Source organism: Paralichthys olivaceus, chromosome 5, assembly GCF_024713975.1.
Source record: "Paralichthys olivaceus isolate ysfri-2021 chromosome 5, ASM2471397v2, whole genome shotgun sequence".
Taxonomy (NCBI): Eukaryota; Metazoa; Chordata; class Actinopteri; order Pleuronectiformes; family Paralichthyidae; genus Paralichthys; species Paralichthys olivaceus.
In genome coordinates this window covers 18376612-18401231 of record NC_091097.1, presented here as the reverse complement: position 1 = coordinate 18401231, position 24620 = coordinate 18376612, and the positions used below count along the sequence as shown (strand labels likewise).

At 43.0% G+C, this 24620-nt stretch overlaps 3 protein-coding genes and 1 long non-coding RNA gene across 7 annotated transcripts; 2 read left to right on the top strand and 2 right to left on the bottom strand.

The window, feature by feature from the left end:
• Nucleotides 1–1205: 1205 nt before the first annotated feature.
• On the top strand, nucleotides 1206–10120 carry chst12a (carbohydrate (chondroitin 4) sulfotransferase 12a). The gene is made up of 5 exons (XM_020106614.2): nucleotides 1206–1345; nucleotides 4201–4863; nucleotides 5142–5294; nucleotides 5482–5661; nucleotides 6498–10120. The coding sequence occupies exons 2-5, from the start codon at nucleotides 4498–4500 to the stop codon at nucleotides 7044–7046; spliced, it is 1248 nt and encodes a 415-aa protein (XP_019962173.1). The 5' UTR covers nucleotides 1206–1345; nucleotides 4201–4497; the 3' UTR covers nucleotides 7047–10120.
• A 702-nt stretch (nucleotides 10121–10822) lies between these two features.
• On the bottom strand, nucleotides 10823–14303 carry c1qtnf6a (C1q and TNF related 6a). 4 transcript variants are annotated; one of them, XM_069525748.1, is made up of 4 exons: nucleotides 14201–14303; nucleotides 13886–14065; nucleotides 12164–12367; nucleotides 10823–11700 (listed from the first exon to the last, which is right to left on the bottom strand). In XM_069525748.1, the coding sequence occupies exons 3-4, from the start codon at nucleotides 12357–12359 to the stop codon at nucleotides 11150–11152; spliced, it is 747 nt and encodes a 248-aa protein (XP_069381849.1). In that variant the 5' UTR covers nucleotides 12360–12367; nucleotides 13886–14065; nucleotides 14201–14303; the 3' UTR covers nucleotides 10823–11149. The 4 variants fall into 4 exon arrangements, with proteins under 4 accessions (XP_069381849.1, XP_019962174.2, XP_069381848.1 ...); XM_020106615.2 differs by lacking the exon at nucleotides 14201–14303 and having other exon boundaries at nucleotides 13886–14118; XM_069525747.1 differs by lacking the exons at nucleotides 13886–14065; nucleotides 14201–14303 and adding an exon at nucleotides 12991–13033.
• Nucleotides 12252–12800, top strand: LOC138407870 (uncharacterized). Its single transcript, XR_011241188.1, has 2 exons — nucleotides 12252–12389; nucleotides 12669–12800. It is a non-coding gene; the product is annotated as an uncharacterized lncRNA (long non-coding RNA).
• Nucleotides 14304–15995: 1692 nt separating the features above from the next.
• On the bottom strand, nucleotides 15996–20836 carry il2rb (interleukin 2 receptor, beta). Its single transcript, XM_020106613.2, has 10 exons — nucleotides 20459–20836; nucleotides 19501–19592; nucleotides 19230–19380; nucleotides 19033–19099; nucleotides 18747–18837; nucleotides 18366–18511; nucleotides 18034–18196; nucleotides 17822–17921; nucleotides 17309–17387; nucleotides 15996–16967 (listed from the first exon to the last, which is right to left on the bottom strand). The coding sequence occupies exons 1-10, from the start codon at nucleotides 20461–20463 to the stop codon at nucleotides 16200–16202; spliced, it is 1662 nt and encodes a 553-aa protein (XP_019962172.2). The 5' UTR covers nucleotides 20464–20836; the 3' UTR covers nucleotides 15996–16199.
• Nucleotides 20837–24620: the final 3784 nt, after the last annotated feature.

The window sequence follows — 24620 nt, the reverse complement described above, 5'->3', positions numbered from 1 at the left end:
AAATTCAGCCTGAAATAATGTGTAACTTTTGGTAGAGAAGACAGATCCAGTTAATGTGATGTAGATTTACATATTTTCATGTATGTTGGTTCTATAATGTGTTAATTCAAGTTGGAAACCATTAAATTGCACAGTTTAGTTTGAGAATGCATTTAACGTACACCATAAAAAATGATAAGTTATACAAAAAGTGCAAACATAATAAAATGTAATGTGATGTTATATAATGATATTTGTATACGTGATATAAATGTTGACTGATCAACTGAACCCACTTTTCACATCATCTCTCTGCTTAAATGTGTCAAATCTCCATTCCACCTTCTTTTTCCGTTCCCTTATATAATATTTTACTGTGGTGTGTGTAGGTGTGTGCAGATATCTTTGTGAGGACCATTTTGAACCTACAGAGTGAGGACATTTTGGGAAAGTGAGGACATTCTGGCCGGTCCCCACTTTCTGACCCACTTCGGCTGTTTCAGGGTTAAGACTTAGTATAGGGGTTAAAAAAATCGGTTTAGGGTGAGAGTTAGTATTTAGTTAGTTTTGATGGGTTAGGTTGGGGGATGCATTATTCAAGAAGATTTATTGTCACTCCAAAACATGAGGTAAAAAAAAAAGTACAGAGGTCCTCATGAGCAGCAATGACATGGAACTCTAGAATCTAAAAACTAAGCAGAAGCAGCAAATCAATACAACGAAATAACAACAATAAAACAACAGAATCTCAAATGGATGTATTGATTAATATGAGTGTGGATATTCAAGTATTAATGCAAATAAAAATCTTCTATTGGCAATGAGTGTCCTCACTATAAGTACAAACGTGTATGTGTGTGTGTGTGTGGGATCAAAGCAGGATGAAAGCCAGGGTACACGTCTAAATTAAGAAATGTTTGAGTGGGGGTAAAAATATGCAGACGGATGTGTGTGTGTGTGTGTGTTTGATGTGACAGGATGAAAAGACTTCACAAACCACAGGATTTCAACCTCATGGGCCGGAGGCAGCATAAAGACCCAGATCCCTGCGGCCTCCTCATTTCCTCATCCTCATTCTTTTGGTGTTAGGGTGACATGTTTGCTCTTTGCAGGTCCAGCAGGTTATTTCCAGCCCCGTGCTCCTGTGGGAGTCGCAGGAGGGAGCTGTTGACATAAATCATCCCACAGTGGAGACATGTTGTGCAGGAGCTGACCCAACCACTGAGTCTGAGCTGCAACCGACACCAAACTCTCGCGATGCTTCGCGAAGTCTCGTTCCATCTCTCAGGATTGGAACAAAAAAAAAAATCGGGCTGTGATCACATCTCAGAATCACACTCAGCTGACGCGGCGCTGGAGGAAATAGGTGAGAAGCTCCGGATGTTTATTCCTCTTTATTATTCCTGTTATTATTATTATTTCTCACTGTTAGAAATTACGCACAGAATTCTGCAGGATGTTTCTGCGCGGAGCTCCGGACTCTGACATCTTCAGATGCCGTCGGCGCATGAAGCCAAACACCGTCCGCTTGTTTTTCCTCTTTGTCTCCGCGTTAACGTTAACGGAGCCGGACCGGAGCCTCACGCCGCCGGCGGGAGGAACAGTCCGTACCCCGCTGTCCATGCGCTCTCCCCGCGCGTCAAAGGCGACATTGTGTCCGCTCTGGCATCCGCCGGCGGCTGCAGCGGACAGGACGGTGCGATGAGTGTTCCGCTGCTTCGTGGCTCTTTGGTGCTTCACACTTACACACGAGATAAGAAGTGACTAATCACTAATATATGTGTCGATTGATCAAAAACACGAGGAGAAGATGGCGATAAATATTTAGGTCAACACAGAAAGGTGCGTAAAACCGTGAACTGACCAATGTTCATCCCAAAATATTGATTCAGTTCAGTGCTTTCACTTACATTACTTTTTAATCTTTGTAGCATTTATCTATTGTGTCATTCCACATGTAAATCGCATAGAGTGAAATATAATAATAATGATAAAGTTTATTTATACAGCTCCTCTCAGTTCCAAGGTGCTGCATGAGTTAAAAATTTAAAATTGAGGGCAAACAATTAGAAACAGATAAAAAGCGAACAGTAAGAAACCATTTAAAAGCAATGTAAGAGTAAAAACAAGATGAATAAAACATTATAAAATGGTTAAAATAGACAGTAAGATGGTAAATGGTCTGTATGTACATAGATACAGCTTTTGTGCCAGTCATACAGTGCCTCCATGAGCACCACGGTTACTTTGGGGGTATACTGGCTTGCAGAATGAGGTAGATTGTGATCATACGCCGACTGTCTGGTTAGAGGACAACCGCTCAACCCCCTCAGCCACAGCCGCCCCCAGAGATCAGAACCAGGAGAAAGCTGACATGTAAAAATGTCTTTAAACATTTAAAAGAGGATCAGGAGTCACACGGATCTCCTCAGGGAGATTAGTCCACTCAGTGGGAGCGCTGACAGAAAAGGCCCACTCACCTCTGGTCCTCAGCTGGGACTGAATGTTGAGAAGGGCCTTCACTGAGGACCTCAGGTTATGACGGGGCACAAATGTGTCATATAAATACTTTATATATATATATATATATATATGCAATACCAATATATGTACAATATGTGTTACAAGGCCCACAATAATATCATGATACAGCAATTCCATGACAACGATGCAGCATGAAATCTGCCAAACTGAATGTACCTACAAATGTAAAGTGCAAAATCTATGTATTTGTTCGCTGCAATTTGGTGTCAGTGTCACAGAGTTTGACACATTTTATTTTGTACCACAGATTTGTTTTGTAGGTAAAATCTTGACTTTTAAAGGAGCATGAAAGTTAGGCTGTAGATTAAAAAGCACAATGTTTACAAAGCTGTGGAGTCATGTATATATAAAAGTAGTATGACATGGGAGAATTGTACTTAATTTGAGTAATTGAGTGGCTGTACTTATTCTGTATTCCGCCATTAACAGAGGTCAGGATTTAATATTTGCTGCCCCTGACTTGTTTGATACGATGCACATCAGTGGGAGGCCGTTAATCCGTTGGTGTGCAGGGAGGAGGAGGAGGAGGAGTGGAGAGGGGAATGATGATTTTCCGTGTCAATGGTCCTCTCTTAGCTGCAGGAAAGAGGGAATAATATGAGGACTGTTGCACGAGAGCTCCACATTTAGACGTGCGTCGGAATGGAGACGCCCTTTGACTTTCAATCTCAACTGGAGGTAGATATACTCTGGAGATAATGTCTAATTAGGAACATGAACAGTGGTGAGATACGCTGCAGGTAGAACACGCGCTGTGTTTGTCCTCTACTGCTTCAGGCAATCTTTCCGCAGCTCTCCACAGGGAAATGGGTTATTTTGAAGGACTGCATGAGCACAGCAGGCTTCGGGTGTGCACACAGAACGTGTCTTAGTAAGGGCTATAAAATATTTGCTCCTGGCCTCAAAGGTCGCTAACATAGGGGCTTTCATAGGTTCTCGGTATATAAGTGTTCCAACGCTGTACGATGGTGTTGGAAATTGGATAAAGTTGGTTCAAGCGTTTGTGGGGTCAATTATTCAGCCTGTGATTTCAGGCTGGAGGCACCTAACAGCTTGCAATGTGTAAATTTCCATTACACCATGATCCATAGGAAGTCGGGTACGTGTGGCACAGCAAGACACTTGTGTCAGTGCAAAACTTATGACTTCACAGTGTGCAGGGCCTCAGAGCCTTCAGATATTTGACAAGCACTCGTGATTTTACTGCTGGGAGTGGGAGGCAGGTCAGCTCGGAGAGGTGAGAGAGAACTTCAGTGCCGGCCTCGTCAAAATCGAGCTCAACAAACTGTCAGACTCACTCGCTTCGCTCCAGTTCTCCAGCTCTTTTTAGCAGCAGGAGAGCAAGAATACTTCTCTCACATGAAAGTGTTCTGCCTGATTCTTTTGTGTCTGCTTCTAGCTGCGTGAATAAGAAGGGATATAAGGAGGTTAGACATTCAGCTACACTTGGATCACAACCTTGATCTGTCATTATATTTTACATTCATCTTGGTTTCTCTATTTTGCTGATTGCCTTGTGTTGTGTGGGTTTTTCTGTGTCAGTGTTTCTTGGTGTTCAAATGTTCTTACAGAATAATCCTTTCTGGTGTCTGGAGCACCGCCGCTGATTTTAGAGATGTGAGTGGAAAAATAAAATAAATAACAGTTGTGTGTGTGTGTGTGTGTGTGTGTGTGCAGGGCGCTGCAGCCATGGAGCAGAGGTGAGTGTGAATCCATGGACACTCCTGTGCATCACTCTCCTGCCGTGCACCAGCATCATGAGAAGCCAACTCCCACCACGCGCTCTGCTATAGCGGCTGTTTATTTATCGCCATGGTGAGAGGCAGCTTCTGGACCTTGACTCTGTTGCCATGGTGACCCCGTAGCAAGAACCCTGGCGATCACATAAAAAGAAAAAAACCCCAGATAACTATTGTCAATCTGCTGCCATGGCGATGCTGTAATTGGTGACCCTGTAACAAAGCAACAGTCGCCATGGGAACGTCCAGGATGTTCCGCATTTTTGTCGTCCTGGGCTCGGCCTTCATGATCCTCCTCATCATCATCTACTGGGACGACGTGGGAGCGTCTCATCTGTATCTGCACACCCCCGTGTCGCCAGGCCCCAAGATCCCACACCCTCCCCCCAAGCAGCGGCCTCAAACCTCCCGACCCCCGTCCTTCCTCTCCGACATCGATGCCTTCGTTAATCAGTTCTTAGAGCCGGGAACTGGTGAGCCCACGGACCCCGCCCCTGCCGACACAGGCAACCAATCAGATAAAGCAGAAGAGCGATATGTACCACGACGGGAGTGGAAGATTCACCTGACGCCAGTGGCAGCGGAGCTCCGTGAGAGACAGGTCCATATCTGACATTATTATTATTAATAAGAATTGTTGTAGCTGCAGTAAATATTTAATTGATATTATGAATTGATATGTAGTTGAAGGAACTGATAAAATGAATAATAGCAGTGTTCCAATTTTGTCAGGAGCCATTTTAATGCTGGTTCCCTGACACTGTTCAGAGAAACACAGCAAGTAGAAACATCTTTTTTTAAACAGGCCAATGGGAGATCAGGGTGTTCAGATGCTTCAGCTGACTCTCGTTGCTGATAATAAAGTTGTGTGTGCTTCAGGAGCATCGGCGGAAGTTACTGCAGGAGATGTGCACTAACGACAGTGTGTCGTTTCCCGGCAAAAACCGCTCATTTGACGACATCCCCAACAAGGAGCTGGATCACCTTATCGTGGACGACAGGCACGGCATTATCTACTGCTACGTCCCCAAGGTACGCCAGCGTCCACATTGTGTTCCTGATTTGTTTGAATGCATCAAATAAGAGCTGAAGCACTTGGCTGTGGTTTTTCATACAGTGAAGCCAGACTTACACACGTGCCTCTGTTGTTTCTGCCCGTGTGTTTTCTGCTGGTTTTACTTTGTACCCAAGCTGCACGTGTTCTCCCTGCTGCTCTCAGGTCGCGTGCAGCAACTGGAAGCGGATCATGATCATCCTCAGTGAGAGCCTGCTGCACGACGGTGTCCCCCAGAGAGACCCTCTGGCCATCCCCAGGGACCTGGTGCACAACAGCAGCATGCACTTCACCTTCAACAAGTTCTGGAAACGCTATGGAAAGTTTGCTAGACACCTCATGAAGGTCTGTTAAAGTAACTTTGTTTTTCACTCAGAGACTGTAACTCAACAGTCCCCTTATGAAACAACATTAAAATTCACTCGATCCTGATTTTTATTTGGATCTGCACCAAATCACACACAGATATCAATCCCTTAAATGTGTCTTGGTCGTCAAGATCCATGAATTATTCCTTGAGAAATCATGGAACATGTTGAGAATCTGTTGAAACTCATACTTTTGAAAGTCAGTGGAAAAAAATGTGGATCCACACCAAAATCTATCGGATTCTTTTTTGGGTCATGTCCCACCTCTCCTCAGAATGTCATGGAAATCGATTTAGTAATTTTTAAGTAATCCTGCAAACAGTCAAATAAAAGGCAATAAAAAGTATTAAATTGTTTAAAATCCAGATTTGCTGGGTCTTTATTTCTCCATTCTACCAAAGAGTTATTAGTTCTGGTTTTCACTGCATCATTAAGTTTGAGCATTAAACTAATGTCAGCCTGCTCTGGCCAGTTTAACGATAAGAAGCTTCAGAATGATGAGTACTCGAGGTGGTCCAATTTCAAGTGGTATTAAAAAGTTCTCACTATGTGGAAACTGCACCGGGTGATTTCTCTAGTTTTACTTTTTGAGACTTTTTGATGTTTTCTCTGTCCTGAAACTGTCGGCACCCTAATGCAGATGTTATTGAAATAGATGAAACCTGATTTCTCAAAGCTGTAGAGTCATCACTGAGGTCCTTGATCGTGTTATTAGTTGCTTCCTGTACTATCCTCTGTTTCCTTCACCATCTCATTAAATTGTTCATTATTCTATGTGTGTGATAAGAATATCTTTTGTGTTCATTGTTGAAGGTGAAGCTGAAGAAGTACACCAAGTTCCTCTTCGTGCGGGACCCCTTTGTGCGTCTCATCTCTGCCTACCGGAATAAATTTGAGCTGCGCAACGAGGACTTTTATCGCCGCTTCGCGCAGGTCATGCTCCGCCGCTACGCCAACCAGCCAACACCTCCTGCCACTGTGGACGAGGCGTTCGCCGTGGGCATCCACCCGTCCTTCTCCCACTTCATCCAGTACCTCTTGGACCCTCAGACAGAGAAGGAGATGCCCTTTAATGAGCACTGGCGGCAGGTGTATCGACTTTGCCATCCGTGCCAGATTCAGTATGACTTTGTGGGCCACTTGGAGTCGGCAGAGGAGGATGCTGAGCACCTACTCCGTCAGCTGCGTGTGGACAACGTGGTGGAGTTCCCCACCTCCCACAGAAACCTCACAGCCAGCAGCTGGGAGGCCGATTGGTTCAACACGGTGCCTGTTGAGGTGCGGAGAGAACTCTACAAGCTGTACGAACCCGACTTCAGGCTTTTTGGCTACGAGAGACCAGACTCGCTCCTCAATGAGTGACTCTGGTTTCTACTCCACGAACAGACAACATGTTTTCTAAGTAATGAAGTGAGTGACACCTCTGTTCTCCAGTTTTGTCTATTCTACACTGAATGTCCACATCATTAGGGACACCCACTTCTCAAAGAAAAGCACAGTAATGAAGTGAAGCCCGGTAACAGCCATTATCCATCATTCCTTTCCTTTTTAAATCACAAAGATAAAGAGAAGCACACAGGTTAGAGTGCAAACAGCAGGTGTCCCTAACATTATGCACATTTATTGTCGCCCTTAACTCAAAACTCTGCACCGAGTGTCTTGCGCGCTCAACGTTGATGTCACACCACGCTTGCGATTTGATCATGCAGGCTTGTAGCAGGACATGGCAGAGAAACCTCGACAAAGTGATGTCACAAAGCCACGCACCACATTTGTGGTGTCGCTGAAACCCTTTTGGTTCGTGACGTCGCCACAAACGCATTGGATTTGTCACTTGATTGGTTTTTATTATGTAGTTGCACTAGAGTGTTATCAGATAATTTATTTCACGTTGTGCAAAGTGCAATGTTTGTGTTGAGCATGAGAGGGATTTTTATGTTGAAAATCTTGTTGAACGCTGTTGGCATCAGAAACAGGTCGAAATCATACCTCATACACAGATTGAAAAGATCATGTGCTAAATAACACAAACTGCTCCACCTCAAAACATGAAGCCTCCTGCTTTTTCAGACCAATTATGTTTCAGCATGAAGAAGTCCATCAAATTGTGTGGTCGGAATCATTTCTGACAATATTTCAGCAGCTTGCTTCCTGTGACACATTCTGGGCATGTTGCAACACAGTTGTCTCATCGAGGAGAAGCACAGCAGCTCCAGCTAACACTGGACTGAGGAGCTGGTTTTGTCTCAGCTTGTCTTTGAGACACAAAGCTGGAGTTTCAACATTCTTTTGATTCACCTCAGCCGTGCATCCACAGACGACACCGTGTGTGTAAACCAGATTTTCCAAAAGGGAACGTTTTCTTTTATTGCCTGTTGTTGTCGTCTTTGTGTTTTCATGCACAAACTGCAGTTGTTGACGCTGATCTATACTGGATAACCCTGGAGACTGCAGTCCCTCCACACCCTGAATATGATCAATGTTTGTAAGGGCAGCATTTTAATGGGACGCAGTGTTTTGTAGCAAGGAGATGAACTCAGATGAACTCACAGACAGAGTCTTACTGAGCAGGTACAATGCTAATGCGTTGCTGTGAGCATACGTCGTTCTACAGGTCGGTTCAGCATTTTAAATCCAAGTGTAAAGTCGGTGCAAGTTGATGCTACAGTCAGTATTAATGTCTGAGTCTTTAAAGGGGAATTCCAGTATTTTTCACCCCGGGCCCGATGTTTATAAATGTCTCAGTGGCTACAATTAAATCTTATGGGCCAACTGTGACAGTCCATGAAATGTCCACTAAAATGGCTTTTATTTCACCATTGAAAAGCTCAAGTCAACAAGTCCCAAGTGAAAAATCCTCCAACGTGGTCGCACAGCGTTGTGTCGGATGGTCTCGTCTGTGGACACATCAAGACCTCCAATATCGCGCATCACCAGGTCCCACTCTCTGCAGCATAGATATTCTTCCTCTGTGGACACAGGGTCACAGGATCCAGAGTAACGCCACAAGTTTCCAAAGCTTTGCAACCTTTCAGCAGATCGTTGTCCTTCCTCTGCTACATCTTGAAAAGATTTAGCCATATTAGTTTGTCTCCAACTCTCATGTTCCTGACTCTTGCAACAATCTAAGAGAATTGAAAGTGAGTCAATGAGTCATTGAGGGAGACTCTTAGCAAAGACATGGAATAACAATTTGAACCTTTAACAGTTGTATTGTTATTGTCGACATTTTGTGGACTGTCGCAGTTGCCCCATAGGGTTACATTGTCGCCACTCTCTTTGTGCTTTGCTGCTGCTGCTGCTGCTGGTGCAGACAGGACTGGACCATTTCCAAAAGTGCCATGCTTCAACACACCCACATTTATTAACATAGGCCCAGGTTAAAAATTCAAGTTAAGGTTTGCTCATGGTTAGAGCCAGGTTAAATCCTTATACGATTTATATGAAGAGTTGGATGAGAAGATAGTGCCTTTGGTTGCATACGTTTACACAGCAAAAAAGTATTTTTGTAGAAGGACTTAATTTTTACACAATACAGTGAGAAGCTGTATGAGGTCTATTCCATGCACTGGGCCTTGTTGTGTGTGATCATAGGAAATAATAGAGCCCTCAGCCGATTTGCCTGAATCCTCTTTTCAGTGGTTGTATCCAGTGGATTGTGTCATTTACCACAGTGGATTATTGTGTGGTTTGTACTGTACCGGATGTCATGGACATGTTTGTGCCATGTTGTTGTGCAAGTCACTAAGATGCACATGTTCGCACGCTGTCGTCTCACTGCCTTTTGGTTTATTTCTTTTCTATGAGTGTGAGACTGTTGTTTTTTAAATTTTAATCAAACCTTATTAAACGTCAGAGTCTGTTCCCCCCTAGAAAAAAGAAAACACACCTTTTTATCCCACACTCACCTTACCAGTGTTTGGATCGCCAAGTTTATTGTATTTTCATATCTCTTTTGTATTTTTGTTATGTTCTTTTATTGTATTTTCTTATGTGACTGTCCATATGTTTTTCTCTGCTGTGCAAACGACAAGACTATAAAATGGAATAATTTTGTAAGGCAAAAAAACCCCCACTGTTTATTTATTAACAGAATAAAATCTATGAGTACATTCTGCTTTTGTAACGAGGAAATCAATCGTCGTGGGCTTATTAAGCTCAAAGTTTGATGGCCGATGTGTTTACCATCACAACGTTACTGCTCTGAACAGATGAAATGTTTGTTGAAGCTGCAGCACCAAACTCTGTCCTACATTTTGACCTCATTCCACATCCTAACATCAAATAGTGGCACACAGCAATGTCTGTTTTTGTAAAACAGGCATTGTTCCTCCTCCCGTTCTTGGGGGAAATGCAAAGTAGCAGTTTCATCTGTATCATGACGCCATTCATCGTCTGGTCTTTGTTTTAGAGAAATAAAGGTGGTGGGGCATGAAGGAGGATTTATCAGTCTGTCTTTGTGCACGTCACTTGTCTCAAATGAATATAACTAATTATTTATTCTCAGTTTTATTATACTGGCACTAAATTAATATTGACCTGCCACATTAGCATATTATCAGATGTGCTCAGAGAACAATTCATCACGGTGTTGTCTCGGGAGGCGTGAATCAGAACAGTCACATTGTGTGGTGAGGAGTGACATGAAGTCCTGCTGGAGGCGGGGGAGGAAAAGTGTCCAGATAACACCATTATCATTGGAGCATACGGAAATGTCAACAGGAAATACCAACTGCTCCTTTGTAAAGATGAGACTTGTGGGTGATTGAGCTCGAAAAGGATCATAAACATCGCTGCTACTCACATACTGGAGGTACGTCTAAGACAATCTATGTAGTAATTCCCCAAATGTGTGTCTTGTCGGTCTGTATGTGGAACGCATATCTCGTGAACTGTCAATCGTATCGGCTTCATGCTGTGTACGTCTATTTTAAATTTTATTAAAAATGTATTTTGCAGACGACCAGCGCTCTGTAGCTGTCAGTGGGGGTGGGGCAGTTTCCCTAGAGACTGAGTTAAACCTGTCTTCTTCTATGTGTTACAGTGTCTATGTGTTTCTATGGGATACAGCAGCCGTGCGAAACTGGTTCAAAGTAAATCGTTGAAACTTATATAAAAGCCACACACTAGAACAGTAATAAAGCAAATTCAGTTTAATTTGATGGAAAACATTGTCAATAAAATCTTACTTGCAGACAAACCAGGTAGAATGAGCAAAATGTTTTTAACTACAGGAAATCAAGTTGTGATCTTGATCCTGAAAGATTCTGTCGCTCATGTAGTCAGTCCACTGCATGAGTACTTTCAAACTTCTAACACTTTGTGGTATCCATTAATCCATTAGTAATGAGTGTATTAAGTTTACTTCACATTTTGACAAATTTTGGTGGAGCACACTTCTTCTTTCTTTTCCCATGTTCAGTTTGTCCCAACAGACACATCTTCAGCTTGTCTTCTCTCACACATCACTCCTCCACACTTGCTTTGATGAGGTATCCATTGAAAGTAATGTAGACGTCCACGTCATCACTGTAAACTGCGTTCTCCCTCTCCCTCTTGTACAGTCGAACCCACACCTCATCGCTCATCTCCAGCTCCAGCAGCAGACTCTGACTCTGCATTATGGAGCGGTCGCTGGGCTGGGCGTACACGATGGCCTGCTCTTTGTCATTCCGCATGATGTGTACATATGTCTCCTTGAAGTTCCACGTGTGGATGTTGACATTGAAGAAGTAGATCCCCGGGACGTGGCAGAGGAACTTCCCCTCGAACATGTTGAAGTGGCTGTCGAGGTTGACAAAGACTGTGTCAAACAGCAGCGCCTGGTACGACTCCAGGCTGTGGAGGGATTTGCGACGGCCTACGGAGAAGGCAGAGTACTGGACTTTACAGGGGTCTCCTGGAAGACCTGCATCGCCCTTAGTGCCTTTTGAGCCCATGGGCCCCCCGGAACCTGGAGGGCCTTCGGGTCCAGCTTTACCTGGTGTTCCTCTGTCGCCTCGTTCTCCTTTGTCACCTACACAGAGTGATAGTATTCATACTTGTGATAGTATTCATATAATACAAGAGAGTAAGAAATTATATTGCTCACAAGATATATATGTATATATATCAGCCAATATTAAAAAGATACACAGATATATATATATATATATATATATAGTATTGGCAAATGCAGACAAAAATCCATGTTGTCTGGGTTCTAGTCAACATAAGAGGGAGTGGACCTGGTGTAAAGTCGTCTTTGGCTCTGAAGTCTAACGCCCTCGATGACTTCATATCTAGAAAAGGAGCTGAGCCCTTTTTATTTGCTGTGTTTGCATATTGTACGAAATTCCACATAAAGACATTCCATTCATTTTCATAAAGTTAGTCTCATGTTTTGGAAGGTTTTCTCCAAACAATGACATTTCTCGAAAACTGTGTCTTTTTCACCACATGAGTGAGTCCAGTATCCAGTTTGATTGCCTTTGATCTACCTTTGAGGATGGTCATGTTGATGTATGTGCGGACCTCTGGCACATGATTGAACCCAGCTGTGGTTGGCTGCTCTCCGCTGCCCTCTTCTGGCTCCAGGTCATCACAGCAGCGCCTGCAGAGGGCAGGGGGAGACCTCGGGGGAGGCACCAGAGCCACCAGGGAGGACAGGGACAGAATGAGGAGAACTCCCAGCATGACTGTGTCTAGAAGAGGAAATCGTCACAGGTTTGAACGGGCCGCAAAGTTTGAGACGCTTTAAGTTTGTGAGCATTTCTACTGGTGGAGTGGAGCAAGTTGGATCCTTCCAGTTTACTGAAAACTAGAAGGCAGGGTGGTCCGCAGTGTTTAAAAGCCAGTGGTAATATCATTAGTTCACATTAATAAAAATGATCTTATCTAAGTTGCTTGCTGCACCAGTAATGAAGACTTATTCACTTTATGAACCACAATCCAAATGTCAGTGGTTCAGCAGCTGCTTAGTAAATCAGATCATTTGTTTTCTAGATGTCGTTCCCAGAATGGTGGAAAAGAGGAAGAGGAATCTTCCACCCAGAGCCAAAGAATACAGTTGTTAACCAAAGAAGAAGCAGGAGTTTAGAATTTTGGCAAAACAAATAAACTGAAAAATTCCACATATTTCTTTAGAATTTGCTCGTGAGTTGAATGTGGTATAAACTATAGAATATGTCTCTTTGTACAGACAGTTCACAGAGTTGACTCTGAGAGGCCAAATGTTTCCTCAGAGACTGACGCTAATGCACTTCTCATCCAAATCCCAAAAGTTAAGAAAGTGACATAATCATTGTCGACAAGGATCATAAATCACCTGAGAAACGACCCAGCAGACATCCCATAATTTAACAACAATTACATATGGAAGCTTTACTCCTCACAACGATGAATTCGACCCGGAGAAAGTCAGCAGAGTAACTTTTTTTCACCCAGGCTGAAAATGTTTGGGTGGAAACGTTATGAAACATCTGCCAGACTCCAGTGATTAGCTGTGTGTGTGTGTGTAGAGTAAAAGGAACAGTGTGTGCTGCTGTGTTTACATACATGTAGAACAACTGGATCCAGTTGCATACATGTGCTCAGTAAGAGACCTCACACACACACAAACACATATATGAGAGGTTGATAAACATAATTTAGGGTTATGATTATGTTTAGGTCCAGGTTCTCGTCAGTGACGTGGAAATCTGCTGCTTGTGTTAAAGTTCTGAGGAGATTTGCAGAGTGAACCACAGACGCTCATTCAGTGTGTTTGAAATGGCTCGTGAACAAAGATCTTATATAACTGCTGCTGTGGAAAACCCTATTTGGAAGCTTGTACATAAATGTATACGATCCTGAGTGTTTATATATATGTATGAACTCTACTGTCTGGGGGTATCTGTATGCATGCTGATGTTTTTTCTCTTTATAATGTTTTCGATTGTAAATGTACACGTGTAGAGATATACCTTTGTCTCTTTTTAATAGTATATCCCATAAGTACAAGTTTATACAAGCAGGGGCAAGATGCAGCAATGAAAGCTCTGGAGTGTGCATGCAGCAGATCATGCATTAGACTATACAGGAGGATTTCTACAGCATGTGAATGGTCTACAGTGCAGAACAGACTCAATTGAAGTTCATGAGTAAACAGACACAACACTCCCATTCAGCACTCATGCAACCATCACACAGACAGCTGAAATCTTTATCTGAATGAATCTCACCTCGTTCACGTCTGTGCAGCCGCTCAGGAGAAGAAGGACGGAGGGGAGAAGTTGAGTCAGCAGCCCTCCTTCCCTCTCTGTGTCTCTGTGTTAGATGTTTCCCACAGATCCCTCCAGTGGCCACAGTTTCATGGAGACTCAGCCAGCAAGAGTCTGTCCATTGAATTTGGCAGTAAAAACCTGAGGGGAGATGGTTTAATGTGTGTGGAACAACAGCTCCTGAAGATACAAGAAGCAATTGTTACAGCTGCAAAAGGGAGAAAAATATGTAGTTTGCAATTTCTGACACGCCTGGAGGGGGGGGGGTTCACTCACTCCCCAGAGGTCATGGAAAGTCCTGGTCTGCATTTCCGCTGTGCTGAATTCCTCCATGCCCCCCTGCATCTGCTGCAGCTGCACAAGAGAGAGGGGAGAGAGAGAGAGAGAGAGAGAGAGAGAGAGAGAGAGAGAGAGAGAGAGAGAGAGAGAGAGAGAGAGAGAGAGAGAGAGAGAGAGAGAGCAGTGCCAAAGAAGGAAAAGATGCAGGAGAGCAATTTAAATTAGGGAGGGATGTCAGTGAGTGGTTTTTATTTTGCTGTAGAGTAGAACAGTATATAAGAAAACACAACAGCAAATTTTATTACAAATAAAAACAACAACAGCAAACAAGAAAACTTTATGATATATAAGAAATCAGATCGGATCAGACAACCTCTAATCATGAATGAAAAGACTTCGTGATCATTTCCTCCAGATGCAGAAAGGTGAAATGATTCCCTGCATCTCATGACCCCAGTTGTCTGCACAGAGAACACAGAGAACCAGAGGGGGTTGCAGCAGGCTTCGTGCCCACGTGTAACCTGAGCACAGCTGTTGAACATTATCGCCTTCAGGTCCTGAGAGTCGAGGTTTCATAGATTGTTTTGCTGTTGCAGCACGAGAACATTACTTTGTTGTTTTTTTTCTGCCTGATGTAAACGATTATGCATCTGAAGCCACCTGATGCCAGCTCATGGAATCTTCCTGTAAACACTCACAGTCGTAAAGAATCAGACTCTCATGAACTCTTGTCATCTCCCTGCGTCTGCTTGTCCCCCCGCTGCTCTTCTTTCAGTCGGACACCACAAGTCTCATTCATCTCCATTTATCCAGCAGCTGCATCATCTCACAAACATCATCTCAACGCCTGGAAACTTTATTTTCGTTCTCAAAACACAACCTGCATTTTAATCTCAAAACATATTGTTAGTGGCTGATATAATTACTGGGGATTGCGTTCAGATTTGGATGACAGCATGTCCAAACCTAAAAGCGTTTTTGTGGCGTAGCTCAGGAAAAACAAAGACGATGGACAGCTGCCTCACAAGGATCTTCAATTTTTGCCGGTGCTAACAAGAGTATAACCACGTGGTTCAAAACCCCCCATGTGTTTCATTTGAAGCCATGCTTCACAGTGTCGCTCCATTCTGTAAGATGCCACATTTTGTGAGATCCTCAATAAAAAATATTTTTTCTGAAGTCTCAGAAGGATGCAACCATCATTCTCTCAAGGGTCAAATGACAGAGTTGAAAGCCTGGGTGAATGCACCTCCATTGTTGAATATGATGCACCAGGGAAAAAACAGAAGGGCAAACTTTTCTACTGGCAATGGTAAAACAAATCAATCTCCTTTTTTAACGGGTTTACCGATGTTTAAAAAACCAACATATAACTAGAAGCATAACCAATTTGAGTCTATTTATTTGATCTGATATCTTTTTCATTCTTACAATGGCAACAGCTGGATCCTTAATGTTTGTTGTCAAGCAGAGGGACACGTGTCAACATCATTTGAATGCGATGCACGATGTACGAAGCTGTTGTGAAATGGAAAGAAGAGACTGATGAAAAGCTTTTTTCTCTGTGAGGTGAGCGGATGTCACTGGTTGTGTCAGAGTTAAATGTCAAACCACACTCTAATACACACACTAACACACTCACGCACACCTCCAGGACCACCTGACAGGACAACACTTGAAATAACACACGCATACACTCACATACACGAATGGGGCGTTTCACACTCTTTGTCACACCGGCTCACCAACTCGCAGTACTCATTCCACGCTGACACAGGAAGTGAAAGGGTGACCCATTTCTACCAGAGCTTTTATTTTGTTTGGTCTCTACACAGAGTCAATGAGTGCAACGGAAACATGTACAGCATATAAAGAGCAGCAACATTTATCTCTCACCTCACCTCTTCTGAGCTGAAGCTGCACATGAGCACTCCAACATGTCGCAGACACTCCTCTCTCAAACTAGAATGCACAGATCAGATTTTACACAGGGATTTCAGATAGATTTATTGCTGAATGTGATCTGTAGTTCTTTGATTGTGAGATAGCCTGTTTTACAAGGCTCAGCAGGCATTGAGGAGGACCTGCACATGGTGCCAGCCACAGGCCAGGCCTCAGAGTTACCGTAAGCAGCTGTTACATCTTCTTCCTCCTCCTCCTCTTGGCTATCAGACCAAATCTGATTGAGACTGGGGAGTTGAGGAGGGGACAGGGCAGAGGAAGTAGGGCACACCCAGGAAGGAGGATGCAAAGGGAGGATAAGAAGAGGTGAGCTCTTAGGATCATCTGAGACCTCGTCCCCTTCTGTAGGCATGCTCGTTTCTTCTTTTTTGTCCTCTTCGTCTGCCTGTCCGATGCCAAAGCCAGAATCTGGGCTCTGCGGCTCCCTCTTCAAGCGCTCGTGGGTCATAGAGGAGGTGAAGGAGGGGGAGAGGATGAGTTGAAGGCGCCGGTTGTTGTGAAGGTTGTGGAAATCGTCCTGATAAGTGAAGTAGGCAGGATTGGGGTCAGTAGTGATGCTACTGGAGGTGCTGGACATGAAATAGCCAATGTTAGAGAAGCAGGAGGAGGAGGAGGAGTCATCAAAAACTTTGCTGCTGTCAGAGCCGGCAGAGGGGAAGCTCCCGATGTGGAGCAGAGCAATGGTGGAGCTGGTGGAAGGAGAGGCAGAGGGGACAGTGTCCCAGCTTTCACAGACCTCCACCGGGGAGATGTGATCATCTGACTGAGCCATGAAGTACGATGACAGAGGATTCAGCCATTTCTGAGGAGTAAGAAAAGATTTAGACAAGAAAACACACCAGAGGAATCACACGAATGAAGGGAACATTTCCTAAATTGGAAATATTGTATTTTCTGATTACGTGTGTGTGTGTGTGCTGGTGTATGTGTCAGGGTTGACTGGAATTCAAGCAACAAACCACAACAAAAAGCAATTTTTGTTTTTGTGGTTTAAACATGAATTTCTCTAATCTGTGACTGACTGCGGCTGCGGCTCTCTGGATTTATAAATAGATTTTAGGATAACACCTGCAGTTACTGAAGCATACCATTTTCATGCAAAAGATGTGGAGATAAAGGTTTGGTGAGAAGGTTTATTTTTACCTTCAGATTTCCTCCTTGGACAGAGTAGATGGTGTGGAAGTATTTGGAAGGGTTTGGCACTGGCTTCACTTTGAGACGCCTGAAGCAGCATGAAGAGAACAAGTTATAGAAGAAACACCACAGCATATATAAAGATAGACAACATGACGGTTCCCCAGAAGTAAAGCCAAAACATCTGGATCACCCCTTGGTGGCTAACTGCAGTGCAGCTCACAAAGTGCGACTCCTCCATGTGAGTGGATGGGACATGAATCAAACTAAAAAGTCAAATATTTCTGACAGTTTCTGTCATTTTGTTTGTTTTTTTGTTTGTTTACTTGGGGACAAACTATTCTAAATCAGCCTGAGTTAGCTATACAAGCTAATTTCCATCGGTTGACCCTGGCCATCAGCTGGATACCTCCAGGATGATGTCACCTGCGCAAGATGGCAGCACCGTTCTCCGGCTCACACGTGGTCAATCTTTTAATAGTCTGCTGTCATTGATGCACATTGAACACACAGTATACTCACCCCTTGCGCACACAACTCAAGTAAAAGACCAATATCACAAGAAAACCCACAGGCAGCATCATTCCCAACAGTATCAGTGGTGTCGGTTGCAGAAGCCAATCTGAAACAGAGAGATGATGTTCCAGTGAGTGCAGGTGACCCCAGCTGGTTTTCCTTCACATGATTGGAGACTGCTCTCTTTTGCTAATGTGAAGTGTGTCTCATGTTTTTACTTTGCTCCTGGAATGTGATCCAGGATGTTGTGGGACTCCAGTTGCTCCAGTGGCTGTTGGGCCTATCGCTGGGCTTGACCCTCACTCTGACCTGGTAGTGGCCCTTTGGCTGCAGAGCAGGTATTTTTAAATATGGCTCTCCTGTGGGCAAACTCTGGACCTCCTGTTAACACATCAACATTTGGCACAGTACTGGAATTAGTCTCAAAGGATTTGTGTGATTTAACACCTGGATAGCCAGCGTTAGTTCAGTAGCATTTATTTTGTACCACATTTGTGTGAAACCAAGCACACAATGGTTTCACACGTCAGAAATGTTAATGGTCACTCACCTTCCACGTCTGTTGTTTCAGTTTGATCTGAACCTGGAAGTTAAATTTGGTGATGAAGACTGAGCGAGGACTGCCTGGACTCCATGATATGCAGGTCTCATTAGCAGTGCTGATGACGGTAGGAACACCTGGAGGATTCATTTTAACTGTACGCACGCACGCACGCACGCACGCACGCACGCACGCACACACACACACACACACACACACACACACACACACACACACACACAGAAATACCAATTGACCAACCATTTCCGTGCACTACTTTTCCGAAAGCATTTTCTCCATTTTCTCGTACTGAATGATTCTTTATGTCCAAAGTTTCAGGATCAACTCGAAGGTTTAACAGTTTTAACAGACGAAGTAAAAGTTACTCACTGTTTTTGCTTGGTTGGTACTGTGGAAGGTTCTCCAACAACTTGCCGTCACACTCCAGGCTGATATTGTTGGTTTCATAAGAGTTGAAGTCCTAGAGGGATCCACAACAAAAGACGAAGATCGTGCGTGCAGGTCAGTAACAAGTGTTGATTGCTGCTCATTGACGAGGATTTGTTTTATATTTCAGTGCTGTTTGTTTATGACGGCCGAAGAAAGAACAACAAGGAAAGAAAACATGAAAGAAAATCTTGACATACTTTATGAATTACACACATTTGTGACTTACTTCATTTTCGAAGACGAGACTACAGCCTACAGGAGACGTGTTGTGATGTTTCAGCTTGCAGCTTCGACTAATGATGTATAGAAAACAGAGAACACATTATCAATAACTGCTTTTCATCTTCTCATGGAAGCACCAAGAAAACTGAGCAAATACCCGACATACTGGCACAATTAAAGATTGTATCTTCAACATCTTACATCATTAGTCTGGAGTATCTTGTGCTGTTCTCAAGGATCCAGATTTTCCTTATACCATGGATCCAACAGTCAACACCAGGAGCAACTGGAGAGCCGCTCCACGTACAGCTGACATTTTGGACGAAGTCGCTCACGCAGGAGAGTCCTCGAGCTCCAGAGGCAAAGCAACAGACAGCAAGAGAGAGGCAAGATGGATGGACGTTTAGATGGACACACAATGATAGCTTTTCCAATATAATAAAATTAAAACCAACTGTAAAAACATTCTTACTTTGTGACTCTTTGTGGGAGTGGGCTGCATTGGCTGACAACAGGACTATCAGGACGTATGAGGGCCACAGCAACTCCATGACCACAATATGACTGTAAACAGAGATGATCGAACGTTTATGCACATCACAAAGAGACAAGGAATCAATAGAGTTAACACATTAACATATATTAACAGACAAATGCTGAAAAAAATGGGAGAGGAAGTAACTTGATAACGTACTTCTGTGGAATACGTGTAAAAATCAAAAGCTATTAAACTGGATTATTGTGATTAAAACTTTTCTCCGTCTCAAACAGTGACAGTCGTCGGATTGATAACTACCACTCCTGTTTCTACATCTATTATGAAAGTCGCTTTTGAAACCGAATAAGCAACCGTCATATGCACAGAGTTGCACTTCTGTTCAGAGAAAATAACTCTAGATCCAAACTGAGCAAAATACTCAGTTTGAGACGACAGTAGTGAAACTCACGAATAAAAAACACGGGCACCTGTGCCGGTGGTCTTGAGTCACAGTAACAGCTTCCTGTATGCCATACTGACAATGTTTGATTCACTTCACTGAGGCTGATTACAGACTGAAGAATAGAAACATAAGTGACGTATTCAATCCTCGTGTGGACATATCAGGCTACATGTGATTAACATATGAGCCAAACTGCCATCTTTGAATTTTTCCTCAAGTTTGAGTCATCAATCATCGCTGGGGTTTTTTTCTGTCAACGTCTGAACTGAGTAAGACTTTGTGAAAGGTGATTCAGAGTAAATGATGATTCATGTTGATTCATGTGTAAAATAATTCCACCAGCATATTCGTAAATCGACATATTACACCTGCAATGGCTAAAAGGTGAAAATAAAATACAGTATATGTGCAGCAAACATTCAAATACATGAATATATAGGCTGGTGGATTCACACCATTTTGAATTGTTAAGAAAAGGTGAAACACTACCTCATTAGTCTTGGTCAGTGAAGGCAGCAGGGCGTCCCAGAGAGGAAACACATTGTCGTCTTCTCCTCTTGACCGATGACTTGGGGGATTTTCTTTTCTTCTGTTTCTTTATCTCTACTTTTTCTTTCTTTCTTTCCCCTTTTCTTCTGCTAGCACATATCTACCTCTCTCTCTCTCTCTGACACTCATCCCTCCGTCTCCTCATTCTCGCTCTGCTCTCTTCTTTTAAGTGCCCAGCAACATTTTTTCACTTTTAACCACAGCGGGCGTCTGGGGCTTACAGGAAGCTGTGTATTGAAGCTGAGCTAGAGAGAGAGAGAGAGAGAGAGAGAGAGAGAGAGAGAGAGAAAGAGAGAGAGAGGACAGGCTAAGGTGAGTCTATTTGAACTTTATCTACGTCTTTTATCACAAAGGACAAAATTCCTCACAGTTACATGTTATTCATTAATAAAACTCCACTAATGAGGCTGGTTTCAGGTATAATGAGCACATTTTTAAATGGAATGAGTTAAAATCTGTCATACAACTGCACTCATATGTTCCCTATTTTAAATATTTGTTTTAAATCTCTGGTGTTTTTCTGGATTCTTGGAATTGTTCTCAGCTTTAACTCCTTGTTGTGCCTTATCTATTTGTAGATTGTACCACACAGCCGCACCCTTCTTATTATGACCAGCAGCACCATCATGGCTTTAAACATTATAATTGTACTGAAAACAAGAAATTCAAAGCAGCAGCACCACATCCTGTTTCAATCAGATGTAAAGTGTATATAAAAAAAACCTACACGTTGTCCCGTGAAGGTAAGTTTATGCCAATAAAACTCTGCTGAAACTGAAGATTCAGAGGATTAAAGAGGCAAAAGCCAGATGTAGCACCATGGGGTTATTTACACACAAGAAAAAAGTTGTACAGCATCAAAACCACTGCTGTAACAGCCACAACCACTGCAGACATGTATACTCTCAGTGCATCCTATGGAGGAAAGAGGGGCGAGAGCAGAAGTCAGCTCTTCATTTAAAGGTCCACAAAAAAAACTTTCAGCCTCAGACTAATTTAGGATGAAGGTTATTCTGACTATCCTCCCTATTGCACAAAGAATATTTTTCTCTGTGCAACAGGGAGGATAGTCAGATTTTTACAGAGGTCAGAACTTTTGGAATCAGTCCAGCAGATAACCTCCACCAGCAGCCATGACACAACACGTCTACCAAAAGTATTTTATTGGTGAAAAAAGCATGTGTAGTGGTGCTACGGCTGTGCGTGTCCCTGTTTGTCTCTTGTCTCTCCTCTAGCTCCACCCTGATAACCCAATCAGTCATCAATGAGGTTCACCTGGCCAGTGGATTGAGGTTCTTTAAAAACTCCTGTGCCAGGATGAGGAGGGAGGCCTCCAGTGTGCTGACTGCTGAGCTTCAGCCTGAGAGTTTAACATTATGTGTATTGTTTTAAAGGCTTTCTGTTGTTGATGTGTGTCAGTGGAGGTCAGTTATACCTGTTGTTCGCCCCATAGGGCCACATCATTATCAAGTGGACTTTTCATGCAGGGTCCTAGCTGCCTGATTAGATAACTTTGCAGCCAATGTTTAAAAACTTGGCCCAGATTGAAACATTTTAGAATGTGTGGTGAAAGACACAACTTAAGTGCACCCCTGTTTATTATCTTACTCAGTGACAATAGCCATTCATTCAGTCACTCTTGGTTCAACAAATATTGTGCTCGGTGAATTAAACATACCATTTCCCCTCTTTGTTCAGTCTCTGTTGAGAAATAATGGGGGAGAGGGTTGTAGAAAAAGGCAAAGCCAGATAATGAAGTTCAACCAAAAACACTGAGCCTGAGGAGGGTCTTACATGAGGGTCGTGTGCTTTACTCATCATGCTGTTCTCTCCATATAAGATATAGACTATTGCATTGTCAGTAGATTTCAAATCAAAACTGAAATGCCACAGAAACTCTAAATGGAGAAAAGAGCCATTTTGCAGATGGTTGGTAAGGGAGGGGAGGCTTATGCTCTAGTATCTAAAGGTGTTTATCACAGTCTCATATTTCAATGAAAGGCTATTGTGCAACAGCAAACCACAATGCATTCACCCATACAACAACCTGTTGCAACACAACATACATTTCAGTTCAGGTGTCTGAGTGGGTACAGGCCACCCCCTGCACCCCGCAACACTCTGCCACCAACTAGTTCCTGCAGTTTGCGAGGTATCAGCCATCGGCTCTGAAGAGAGAAACAAGCATAGCAGGGGGTTGGTGCGTGCAGAGGAGGATGTATAGAAGTTTAAAGACCATACAGCACTTGTCAAAAGGTCAAAGTCCGCCATGTCTGTGGCGGGAGGCTGCTGAAGCGGGAGGACGAGCTTAGTGTTGTTTACAAGAAGTCCCCATCAGCAAACCACAAAGAGAAGGGTGGGGGCTCAGTGGTGTAGAGGTGAGAAGAGTAATAAAGGATTCTCAGATACTTTATAAACGGGAGCTCAATAACAAAAATAAAACATTTATTCAACTCTGGAGTTTTAGTCTGTTAAAAATAATCAAGAAAACGTGACACTACAGCAGCTCTCTGTTTACTGACTCAACCAATGAAGAAATCCACATAACGACAAACAAAACAAATCTAATACTTAGATGCATAAATATATATATTAATAAAGAAATACAGTTTGCGATGAAAAACACTAGTATACTTACACTTTTATTCATGGACCTCTGATTTTCATTTCTACTCTTTTTTCCACTTGCATTTGTGCTTAAGTTTGAAAAGTTCTATAAACAAGTGCAAAATTATCATTATTATCACTAAGATTTGGTAAATTGAACACAACACAAGTACAGTTGAATTTGCAAGTATGTAGCCATGAGTCATGTAAAAGCAAAACCACTTCATGGATCTTGTGAGAGTACAACTTTGTTTCCTACATTTTGAGTACACTTCATTTTAGCAACGCACCCTAACAGAGGGTTTTACAGTGGAACATTACGCATTAAAAGTAATATATCATCATGGTGTGAGTCCTTTAACCTTTCTATACTCTATCATTGCTGCTACAGACTCATTATGTAGGTCTGACCTGACAGTAGAAGAAGCAACTTGTGACAAAAACACAGTTTCAGTGGTTTCTGTTGAAACCACCTCCATTCTGATGTCTTTACACATCACACACAACTACAAATAACCCTTCAGCTGCTGCGAGCATCCGCAGTGCAGCTCCTATAGTTTTAGTTCTATAGTGGGAACTGTGTGATTTATGTTAAGACTCGTCAATATTTAATTCTCAGCTTGGAAAGCAGCATCTCTGAGAGTTGATTGAAAACAACATTAAAAAGTGGCTTTTCATATATGTCTATTTATATCCATGCACGCACACTCATTATATAGTACCTAGTCTATAGTCATGTTCTGTCTGGTGATAGTACATCATCCTTTATTGTTAAGCAGCATCTGAGAAACATGTACAAGTCACACTTTTGCATTTCCAGAGTAACCGATGGTGTGAATTATCAGGGTGCAGTGTGTGTTGTGGTCTAGAGGTAGGAAGTAGGACATCATTTTGTGGTGGCCCTTTTTTCCATTTCGCTCAGTATCTTGCTGAGCTTCTGGTTCATGATGTTCCTCTCTGTCCACTGCAGATGTGCAACCACAACACACAGTGAAAACATGTCCTTAAAAAACAAGATCAGAACAAACACAGCAGAACAACAGATTCAAAATACACCCACCCATCTCATCTGTCCTGTGTCCGTACCCGAGATGGGGGTCGGTGGGTCAGGCAGTCAGAGGGTGGCGGGTGACAGGAGCACCTAGAGGAGGAAGGTTCAGCAGGATGAATGAAAGATGGGACAGAGACTAATAAGAAAATGAGGCTGAAGAAACAGTAATACTCTGAGCTAAATGCTAACATCTAAATGTTGTGTTTTGTACCAGTCTACATTCTGCAGTAACAACAGAATTGTGCTCCCTGCATTCACCACTCCTACGTCAAATTCAACCTTGATGACTCAGACTCATTAATGGAAATGGAGACTTGACTCTGACATGACTCAGACTCTTCTTGGAACACTCTCCAACAACACAGCATATATTTGAATTATTCTGCAGAATACGACGTTGTTTATGACCTCCCTCATCTTGTCTGTGTGAATACTGACTCTACA

Coding starts and splice junctions, on each gene's coding strand:
- c1qtnf6a (XM_069525747.1), bottom strand. CDS start 13,018: ATGGGATGTCTGCTGGGTCGTTTCTCAG. Junction 12,368..12,990: donor TCTGCTGGGTCGTTTCTCAG/GTGATTTATGAT, acceptor TTCCTCTTCTAG/ACACAGTCATGCTGGGAGTT. Junction 11,701..12,163: donor CAACATGACCATCCTCAAAG/GTAGATCAAAGG, acceptor CACTCTGTGTAG/GTGACAAAGGAGAACGAGGC.
- chst12a (XM_020106614.2), top strand. CDS start 4,498: ATGGGAACGTCCAGGATGTTCCGCATTTTTGTCGTCCTGGGCTCGGCC. Junction 4,864..5,141: donor CGGAGCTCCGTGAGAGACAG/GTCCATATCTGA, acceptor TGTGTGCTTCAG/GAGCATCGGCGGAAGTTACT. Junction 5,662..6,497: donor TTGCTAGACACCTCATGAAG/GTCTGTTAAAGT, acceptor TCATTGTTGAAG/GTGAAGCTGAAGAAGTACAC.
- il2rb (XM_020106613.2), bottom strand. Junction 19,381..19,500: donor CTCCCACAAAGAGTCACAAA/GTAAGAATGTTT, acceptor TTGCCTCTGGAG/CTCGAGGACTCTCCTGCGTG. Junction 16,968..17,308: donor TCCAAGGAGGAAATCTGAAG/GTAAAAATAAAC, acceptor CTTACTCCTCAG/AAATGGCTGAATCCTCTGTC.